This window comes from Schistocerca cancellata, chromosome 3 (genome assembly GCF_023864275.1).
Source record: "Schistocerca cancellata isolate TAMUIC-IGC-003103 chromosome 3, iqSchCanc2.1, whole genome shotgun sequence".
NCBI classification, from domain to species: Eukaryota; Metazoa; Arthropoda; class Insecta; order Orthoptera; family Acrididae; genus Schistocerca; species Schistocerca cancellata.
This window is the reverse complement of record NC_064628.1, coordinates 387394296-387405446: the sequence shown is the minus strand read 5'-3', so window position 1 is coordinate 387405446 and position 11151 is coordinate 387394296. Positions and strand designations below refer to the sequence as shown.

The 11151-nt window shown below is 45.3% G+C and overlaps 1 protein-coding gene across 1 annotated transcript in view; it reads left to right on the top strand.

Annotated features, from left to right (window-relative positions):
- The first annotated feature begins 1742 nt into the window (after positions 1–1742).
- LOC126175095 (sensory neuron membrane protein 1-like) overlaps positions 1743–11151 on the top strand; it is a 357930-nt gene continuing 348521 nt past the window's right edge. Inside the window, exon 1 of the mRNA XM_049921638.1 lies at positions 1743–1966. Coding sequence (XP_049777595.1) covers positions 1829–1966 — 138 coding nt within the window. The 5' untranslated portion in view covers positions 1743–1828. The remainder of the gene's footprint in view (positions 1967–11151) is intronic.

The window sequence follows — 11151 nt, the reverse complement described above, 5'->3', positions numbered from 1 at the left end:
TCGTTGAGAACACCATCGCAGGCGCTCCTGTCTTTGATGCAGCGTCAAGGGTAACCGCAGCCGTGGTCTCCGAGCTGATAGTCCATGCTACTGCAAACGTCGTCGAACTGTTCGTGCAGATGTTTGTTGTCTTGCAAACGTCCCCATCTGTTGACTCAGGGATCGAGACGTGGCTGCACGATCCGTTACAGCCATGCGGATAAGATGCCTGTCATGTCGACTGCTTGTGATACGAGGCCGTTGGGATCCAGCACGGCGTTCCGTATTACCCTCCTGAACGCACCGATTCCATATTCTGCTAACAGCCATTGGATCTCGACCAACACGACAGCAATGTCGTGATACGATAAACCGCAATCACGATAGGCTACAATCCGACCTTTATCAAAGTCGGAAACGTGATGGTGTACGCATTTCTCCTCCTTACACGAGGCATCACAACAACGTTTCACCAGGCAACGCCGGTCAACTGCTGTTTGTGTATGGGAAATCGGTTGGAAACTTTCCTCATGTCAGCACGTTGTAGGTGTCGCCACCGGCGCCAACCTTGTGTGAATGCTCTGGAAAGCTAATCATTTGCATATGACAGCATCTTCTTCCTGTCGGTTAAATTTCGCGTTTGTAGCACGTCATCTTCGTGGTGTAGCAGATTTAATGGCCAGTAGTGTACATTACATGTTACTCCAACTGCCCCTTCCTGAGCCAAACGTACCCTTTGTATATGGGAATAGTTATCGCAAAAGACAATGCCGCATGTCAAAAGCGATTTAAAATTAGCAGAGTAGACTAATGTTCGTGTTGGACCATTAGTTACTGTAGATGCTCTTCTAATGTTAGATGTATCAAGAATCAGTTTCTGAACAAGATCCTGAACATGGGCTTTCCATGCTAGCTATTTGAGCACCTAGGAATTTTGATTGTTCAGACTTACTAATTACGGACCCGTTCTGTCAGTTCAAATTGTCAGTTTTGGCTGAACTGTGAACTGGTCGAGGAAACTATTGTGTGAGAGGTGTTTCCAGAATGACAAGGCGAGGTGATTTTGGAGGTGGAACCTCCCATGAATTACCGAAATACAGACGTCTAAAAATAAGGACTACTCCAAGTCATCCATCGCTTAAAAAAGAAAAGGTAGAGGACTAATACCATCAGTATAATAATAATGTCGTGTGACGAGAACCTCCCGTCGGGTAGACTGATCGCCTGGTGCAAGTCTTTCGATATGACGCCACTTTGGCGACTTGCGCGTCGATGGGGATGAAATGATGATGATTAGTACAACACAACACCCAGTCCCTGAGCGTAGAAAACCTCCGACCCAGCCGGGAATCGAACCCGGGCACTTACGATTGATAGTCTGTCGCGCTGACCACTCAGCTACCGGGGGCGGACAATACCATCAGTAAGCTTCGTCTTTGAAGCTTGATTGTTTGGAGATGACAATCAACTTTTTTACGATTCGCTTCGTATCACGTAATATTTTAGGTTAGGTTATTTGCTGTGAAGCTGATACTTCTACTTCGGGCACACAGATGTCCAGTCGACAGCACATTTAATCGTGTGGACGCACGAAGCTGGTAGCGACGTACATCGGCGCGGGTTAGAACATTGGGAATGGACCGGCCTTTCCCCTGTCGGTTATGCAGCCCGCAGCACACGCCTCTGCCAATGACGTAACAGCGTACTGCTCGCGCGTGCGCACACCGCCCGCCGAGGCGAGCATCAGCTGTTGGCGCGGCTCGGCGGGCGCCAGTCGGCGTGCGGCGTCGCTTGTGTGCTGTTGCTGTGTCGCGTGCTGTCTCCGCGTGTGCTGTCTGTCTGTCGCGCGATGCTGTCGGCTCGAGTGTGCGGTTGCGGGCGGCGCAGCCTCTGGTGGGGTCTGGCGGCGGGAGCAGCCCTGCTGGCGGTCGCTCTGGTGCTGCGTTGGGCCGCCTTCCCCGCCATCCTCACCGCCAAGATCAAGCAGGTAGGCGGCGTAGGGTCTAACTGCAAGTTTGACAAGCCTTGCATATCGCCTTCCACTCCAAGTAGTTCGAAAAGGCTTATACAAGTATTAGTTACTGCTTAGAATCTGTGGAGCTCGCACAGCAACGAAATATTTGTTTGCAATGGGCGACACCGATACTGTAAAATACATAAAGAAATAAATAAAATAAAATTTAAAAAAATATAAAAATGTAGCCTAAGAAGAAAATAGGCGTCTAGTATAGAGGCTAGTTACTGAAACGAAAAACTTCTTCTCTTCTTAAGTTATTTTGTGAATTGTTGTTGTTGTTGTGGTCTCCAGTCCTGAGACCGGTTTGATGCAGCTCTCCATGCTACTCTATCCTGAGCAAGCTCCTTCATCTCCCAGTACGTACTGCAGCCTATATCCTTCTGAATCTGATTAGTGTATTCATCTCTTGGTATCCATTTACGATTTTTATCCTCCACGCTGCCCTCTAATACTAAACTGGTGATCCCTTGATGCCTCAGGACATGTCCTACCAACCGATCCTTTCTTCTAGTCAAGTTGTGCCACAAACTCCTCTTCTCCCCAATTCTATTCAATACCTCCTCATTAGTTATGTGATCTACCCATCTAATCATCAGCATTCTTCTGTAACACCACATTTCGAAAGCTTCTATTCTCTTCTTGTCCAAACTATTTATCGTCCATGTTTTTCTGTACATGGCTACACTCCATACAAATACTTTCAGAAACGACTTCCTGACACTTAAAATCTATACTCGATATTAACAAATTTCTCTTCTTCATAAACGCTTTCCTTGCCATTGCCAATCTACATTTTATATCCTCTCTACTTCGACCATTATCAGTTATTTTGCTCCCCAAATAGCAAAACTCCTAAGCTAATTCCCTCAGCATCACCCGACTTAATTCGACTACATTCCATTATCCTCGTTTTGCTTTTGTTGATGTTCGTATTATATCCTCCTTTCAAGACACTGTCCATTCCGTTAAACTGCTCTTCCAAGTCCTTTGCTGTCTCTGAGAGAATTACAATGTCATCGGCGAACCTTAAAAGTTTTTATTTCTTCTCCATCGATTTTAATACCTACTCCGAATTTTTCTTTTGTTTCCTTTACTGCTTGCTCAATATACAGATTGAATAACATTGGGGAGAGGCTACAACCCTGTCTTACTCCCTTCCCAATCACTGCTTCCCTTTCATGTCCCTCGACGCTTATAACTGCCATCTGGTTTCTGTACAAATTGTAAATTTGTGAATTAAAGATATATATAAACTGAAGAGCCAAAGAAACTGGCACACCTGCCTAATACCGCGTAGGGCCCCCGCAACACAACTTGGCGTGGACTCGACTGAAGTAGTGCTGGAGGGAACTGACACCATGAATCCTGTAGGGCTGTCCAGAAATCCGTTAGAGTACGATGGATTGACAATCTCTTCTGAACAGCACGATGCAAGGCATCCCATACACGCTCAATAATGTTCATTTCTGGAGAGTTTGGCGGCCAACGGAAGTTTTTAAACTCAGTAGAGTGTTCCTAGAGCCATTGTGTAGCAATTCTGGAAGTTTGGGGTGTCGCATTGTCCTGCTGGATATGCGCAAGTCCGTCAGCATGCACAATGGACTTGAATAGATGCAGGTGATTGGACAGGATGCTTACGTACGTGCCAACTAACAGAGTCGTATCTATACGTATCAGGGGTCCCATATCACTACAACTGCACACGCCTCACACCATTACAGAGCCTCCACCAGCTTGAACAGTTTCCTGCTAACATGCAGGGTCCATGGATTCATGAGATTGTCAGATCGATGCAATTTGAAACGAGACTCGACCGACCAGGCAATATGTTTCCAGTCATCAGCAGTCCAATGTCGGTGTCGATGGGCCCAGGCGAGGCGTAAAGCTTTGGGTTGTGCAGTCAGGGTACACGAGTAAGCCTTTGGCTCCGAAAGTCCATATCGATGACGTTTCGTTGAATGGTTCACACGCTGACACTTGTTCATGGTACAGGATTGACATCTGCAGCAATTTGCGGAATGGTTGCACTTCTGTCACGTTGAACGATTCTCTTCAGTCGTCGTTGGTCCCGTTCTTACAGGATCTTTTTCCGGCCGCAGCGATGTCGGAGATTTTATGTTTTACCGGATTCCTGATATCCACGGTACACTCGTGAAATTGTCGTACTGGAAAATGCCCACTTCACCGCTACCTCGGAGTTGCTGTGTCCCATCGCTCATGCGCCGACTGTAACGCCACGTTGAAACTCACTTAAATGTTCATAACCTGCCATTGTAGCAGCAGTAACTGATCTAACAACTGCGGCAGACACCTGTTGTCTTATGTAGGCGTTGCCGACCGCAGCGCTGCATTCTGCCTGTTTACATATCTCTGTATTTGAATACGCATGCCTATACCAGTTTCTTTGGCGCTTCAGTGCATTTAAGGATAGTTAGTGTTTAAATAATACGAACTGAATGATAAGAATCATTATATATCTTATCTCCTAATAAAATACATTGATCATCAGATCTAAAACTCGATGAATGGCGAACATTTTTAGATGACGCAATTTTAATATCTACTTCACCACAAAAGTTTTCTCTGTAACTAGTTTTCTAATATATTGTACAAATTGTGTTGATATTGTTTCGGTATCTGTACCGAATTAAGTAAAAGTTATAAAACATAATAGCTTATTTTGTGTAAAATCCGGGCATATGGGTAGAAAGGGATGTCATTTCTTCTAAAAGTATAATAAAACATTTCACGCATATCGTTGAGCAGTCGTGAGAAAACTAAATGCTTCATGCCAAAATGATATTTCCTTTTCTGCTTCTGCGGAAACCGCAAATTAAATGTCTCACGGTGCAGCAAATATAGGAATTCGCTGAAGAACTGTAACTTTGTCGCATGCAAAAAGAAAAAAATACAATTAATATGATACTTCAAACTATATGTTATGCTTGCGCCTGCGAAATGTGAAAAATTGTAAACACTGCATTAAAATATGGAATTTCGGAGAAATTAGATTAACTGAGCTGTTGCATGTGTAGTACTAGTACAGGAAATCGTTCATTTGCTACGCTAAAATCAGTGCTTGATTTCAGCTTTACGTGAGTAAAACTGTAAATGTCGTCTTCTTTTCGCATAATGCCCATGCTTGGTCCAGGCACGAGCTATTTATGTTACCACAGTTTTCGAGCAGCAATTGGAGCGAAGGAATGAAAACAGGACGGTAATCCTAGGGTCTCCGGGTCGAAACCCTAGGCGGAAACATTTTTTCTTTAATTTCCAGTTTTTACGTTAGAGAGCGAATCAACCGAAGCGCTACTCAATATATTGTAATTTATTAACATTTTCTCTAAAAGGCATGAAAAGGAAAGGCAAAGGAAAATTTGTCGCAGGTTCGAATCCTGCCTCGGGCATGGATGTGTGTGATGTCCTTAGGTTAGTTAGGTTTAAGTAGTTCTAAGTTCTAGGCGACTGATGACCTCAGTGCTCAGGGCCATTTGAACCACTGAAAGGAAAATTTGGGATTGCAAATATATTTCGAGGATTGGAATGTAAGGCGTACACGAGAAAATTGTGTATCAAATTAGATGCTTTGTTATTTTACAACTGATGATTTACACGGTGCTGGGATGATTTTCATCATAAAAAGAAACAGGGAGAAGAAATAATTTTCTTGGCATCTTGCACGCGTTATACGAGGGGCGCTCAGTATGTAATGCAACACTTTTTTTCTGAAAGAAATTGGTTTCATTCAGAATTCCAAACACCATATTATTCACCACCCTTCAGGCTACAAAACTCTATTTTTCAACAGAATATCCGTTCAATGTGACGATCTTACGTCCCCATACCGGGGGGCCTTGTGTGTTCGCATGGTACCACTCTACTGGTCAACGTAGGTGCGAACGTCTTGCTGCATCAACAACGTCCCAACCGTCCGCGTACTCCTCCCCACAGAGTGCATCCTTCATTCGGTCAAAAAGATGGAAGTCGGAAGGCGCGAGATCCGGCCTGTAGTTTGGAGATCGGACAGGTTTGCGCGACCTTGTTGTGATGATCACACACTCTCGCCCAATGATTCACCGTGCTTTTGTGCACTGCCAGGTCTCCATAGACATTCTACAAGCGCCGATAAATATCTCGGATTCTCTGGTTTTCCGCCAAAAGAAACGCACCTCCTTTACGGACCCATTCTGAAGGTTACCTACGGAGCCGCCACCTATCGGAACTTCATGACACTATAGGGACTGGTTCAAATGGCTCTGAGCACTATGGGTCTTAACATCTGAGGTCATCAGCCCCCTAGAACTTAGAACTACTTAAACCTAACTAACCTAAGGACATCACACTCATCCATGCCCGAGGCAGGATTCGAACCTGCGACCGTAGCAGCAGCGCGGTTCCGGACTGAAGCGCCTAGAACCGCTCGGCCACTCCGACCGGCTATAGGGACTGGAGCGGGAGTATTCCACGGTGTCCTACAACGAATTTCGCATATTTTTTTTCAAACTAAATTGAGCCAGAAAAGACACGTATTGCATTATTTTTCGACTACTCATTGTAAATGGTGTATGTTTACAATTACATGGTTGTTTTAAAGTTTCTACAGAAATACGAACTTGGTTTGCATTCATAAAAGGTTCTCTCTCGTTGCACAGTTTTGCAATGGAAATGCCGTGTGGCTAGGGCCTCCCGTCGGGTAGACCGTTCGCCTGGTGCAAGTCTTTCGTGTTGACGCCACTTTGGCGACTTGCGTGTCGATAAGGATGAAACGATGATGATAAGGACAACACAGCACCCAGTCCCTAAGCGGAGAAAATCTCCGACCCAGCCGGGAATCGAATCCGGGCCGTTAGGTATGACATTCCGTCGCGCTGACCACGCAGCTACCAGGGGCGGACAGTTTTGCAATAAACTACACGTAATGCATCATTTCATGCTTGATATATTCTCCGAGGATGCCATCATGCAGCATGATTAATATTCATGACACAAGGCCGGAATCATGTTTAAGTGGTTTGAGGCGCATGATAGAGAACTCACGTTGATGTCCTGGTCGCCAAATTCGACTGATCTTGACCCGATGTCACACGTCTGGGGCACTATCGGATGCCAAATCGACTCCCACAAACCACACGATCGCAATTTACAGGAACTGCACGACCTGTACGTATGCGTATGGTACCACGTGCCTCTGGAAACACCAAGAAATTGCGGCAACCATGCCTCGCGGAATCGCTGCTTTCTTGCTTTTTAAAGGTGCACCGACACACCACTAAGCCAGTGGTCGTTTTTTTCTTTTTGTCTCAGTAGTGTGTTTCGGAGACGCTTTCGTGGTAATAATCTTATTATTCCATCTCGGCACACATGAAAATGGCCGATACTTTCCGAAACATGTAGTGTGATGAATGAATCAACTCGTTGGCAAAGGTTGAAACGGTTCTAGGCGCTTCAGTCCGGAACCGCGCTGCTGCTACGGTCGCAAGTTCCAATCCTGCCTCGGGCATGGATGTGTGTGATGTCCGTAGGTTAGTTAGGTTTAAGTAGTTCTAAGTCTAGGGGGCTGATGACCTCAGATGTTAAGTACCACAGTGCTTAGAGCCATTTGAACCATTTTTGAAAGGTCGAAAGTTTAATTGCTGATTGAGATGCAATGTAGGCAGAGGTACACAGAAGAGATGGTAACTGCTTTAGCCGACAGTGAGGAGGAGGTTCCAGATGGTGCGGTTGCTTACCAATTGCCTTCTATCAGTTTTCGGAAGATTTCCTATAACTGTCATAGTTGACAGTGACCCCTGTCTTGAAGACGTCACTGTCCACGCCTGCTGACTCAGATACTACTAGGTCTACATCTTTGCTTCCGCCGTTTTTTCTCGAAGTTTGGGGCTTTATTGTGAAAAACTTACAAAAAAATTAGTCATACCTAGCCACGAGCAAGGTTGAACCATCTTGTGGAATCTGCACAACGTGATCCGGCGGCAAACCCGTGAAGACTATTTACAACACATCCGCCGGGAAAGCTTGAAGAGTCACAAAAAAATTATAATTCATAGTATTGCCCATCGCCGGCCACTGCATTCTCCCATCTTTCGGATAACATACGAATCCCGTGGTGGAAGAACTGGACTGAATCTATTCAATTTTGCACTTGTTCGTATGATCGGAAGTGCTGGTCATCCAGACTGTATGCCACTGATCGACATAGGTGGTAGTCAGAGAGAGCAACGTATGGAGAACACGGCGGGAGGGATAGGAGTTCTTATTTCAACGCTTCCACATATATTTTGTCGGGTTTTGCGACATGGGGTCGAGCACTGCCCTGCTGCAAAATTACCTTTACGTGTCTATCACTGTATTATGGCCGTTTGTGTTTCAGTGCTGGGTTCGAACGCATCAATTGCTTTCGATAATGATGTCCTGTGGCTGTCTTCGTCTGTTTCAGTAGCCACGAAAACGTTCTGTCTTCCACCGCCCTGCCGGGCTTCGAGATCAAAATCACCGTTCTTAAGGCGTTGAAAACATTCTCTGCACGTTCTTCCACTAATAGTTCCCTCACCATTGGTCTTACCCAGCATTTTAAGAGCCACAGCCGCAGATTTCTTCATGTTGAAGCAGAAAATTAAAACTTCCCGCAAATGGCGAGAAATGGGTACGTAAGTCGACACACTTAATCGAGAATAACCGTATGATGCAATCACAAATCGACTAATATTTTTATGGTATTATGTTTACAGATGCCTAAGCTTATTGTTTTACGCCTATGACCAACCACCTGAACCCCACTTGCCAATACTGTCGTCTATTGCAAAACGGCGGAAACAAAGTTGTAGACCTAATAGAAGAAGCGGTTCTCCCCTGACAGAAACCATCGCTGCGCATCTTCGATCCGGCATTAAGCGTCCAGCCTACCACACTAGTTGTAGACCCCCCCCCCATGCGTCTGCCATCCACAACATGACCGTTACCGTTCGTGCCGGCACTTGGCCGCGTCTTGCCCAGTCTGAGCTCGACCGTCACCCTGACGGCCAGCACTGTGTGTCACGTGACACACCGAGCTGTTCCGTTCACCTTGGCGAAAACAAACCACTCTTTCCAATTCATCAACTATCTACTGTTCAATATCCGCTGACAGGGCGGATTTTGGCGTGCGTCAATACAGGCTATGTACTGTACCTGGAGCAGGATAACATAGTGATGGACAGATAGTTGTTTACAGGACAACTACCACTGCAAGGACGAGTCAGAGATTGACCTCGGTCACGACTTCTGTTCTGTCCAACATCGTCACATCCCTCTGCTACCCCAGACGACACTCGATACCGCCAAAGTAACAGTTGCTACTCGAAAGACGTCATGTTTAAGCCAGTGACTGTTAAACCTTTTATTTCCACTATTGCAATTTCGGCCTTAGGGCATTATCAAGTGCAGAACTTTCGGCTTTAAGCCATTTCAACTTTATACACGCTGACACATTTATATGTCGTTGTCATTTGCTGTTATACAGGGTGGTCCATTGATCGTGACCGGGCCAAATATCTCACGAAATAAGCGTCAAACGAAAAAACTACAGAGAACGAAACTTGTCTAGCTTGAAGGGGGAAACCAGATGGCGCTATGGTTGGCCCACTAGATGGCGCTGCCATAGGTCAAACGGATATCAACTGCGTTTTTTAAAATAGGTACCCCCATTTTTATTACATATTCGTGTAGTACGCAAAGAAATGTGAATGTTTTAGTTGGACCACTTTTTTCGCTTTGTGATAGATGGCGCCGTAATAGTCACAAACATATGGCTCACAATTTTAGACGAACAGTTGGTAACAGATAGGTTTTTTAAATTAAAATACAGAACGTAGGTACGTTTGAACATTTCATTTCGGTTGTTCCAATGTGATACATGTACCTTTGTGAACTTATCATTTCCGAGAACGCATGCTGTTACAGCGTGATTACCTGTAAATACCACATTCATGCAATAAATGCTCAAAACGATGTCCGTCAACCTCAATGCATTTGGCAATTCGTGTAACGACATTCCTCTCAACAGCGAGTAGTTCGCCTTCTGTAAATGCGCTGACGCATGTTGTCAGGCGTTGTCGGTGGATCACAATAGCAAATATCCTTCAACTTTCCCCACAGAAAGAAATCCGGGGACGTCAGATCCGGTGAACAAGCGGCCCATGGTATGGTGCTTCGACGACCAATCCACCTATTCAATACCGCTTCAACCGCACGCGAGCTATGTCCCAGACATCTATCATGGTCGAAGTACATCGCCATTCTGTCATGCATTGAAACATCTTGTAGTAACATCGGTAGAACATTAAAAGGAAATAAGCATACATTGCACCATTTAGATTGCAATCGATAAAATGGAGACCAATTAACCTTCTTCCCATAATGTCGCACCATACATTAACCCCTCAAGGTCGCCGATGTTTCACTTGTCGCAGCTAACGTGGATTTTCCGTTGCCCAATAGTGCATATTATGCCGGTTTACGTTACCGCTCTTGGTGAATGACGCTTCGTCGCTAAATAGAACGCGTGAAAAAAATCTGTCATCGTCCCATAATTTCTCTTGTGCCCAGTAGCAGACCTGGACACGACGTTCAGAGTCGTCGCCATGCATTCCTGGTGCATAGAAATATGGTACGGGTGCAATCAATGTTGATGTAGCATTGTCAACACCGACGTTTTTTAGATTCCCGATTCTCGCCCAATTTGTCTGCTACTGATGTGCGGATTAACCGCGACAGCAACTAAAACACCTACTTGGGCATCATATTTTGTTGCAGGTCGTGGTTGACGTTTCACATGTGGCTGAAGACTTCCTGTTTCCTTAAATAACCTAACTATCCGGCGAACGGTCCGGACACTTGGATGATGTCGTCCAGGAAACCGAGCAGCATACATAGCACACGCCCGTTGGGCATTTTGATCACAATAGCCATACATCAACACGATATCGGCCTTTTCCGCATTTGGTAAACGATCCATTTTAACACGGATAATGTATCACGAAGCAAATACCGTCCGCACTGGCGGAGTGTTACGTGATACCTCATACTTATACGTTTGTGACTACTACAGCGCCGTCTATCACAAAGCGAAAAAAGTGGTCCAAAAAAACCATTCATATTTCTTTACGTACTACACGAAT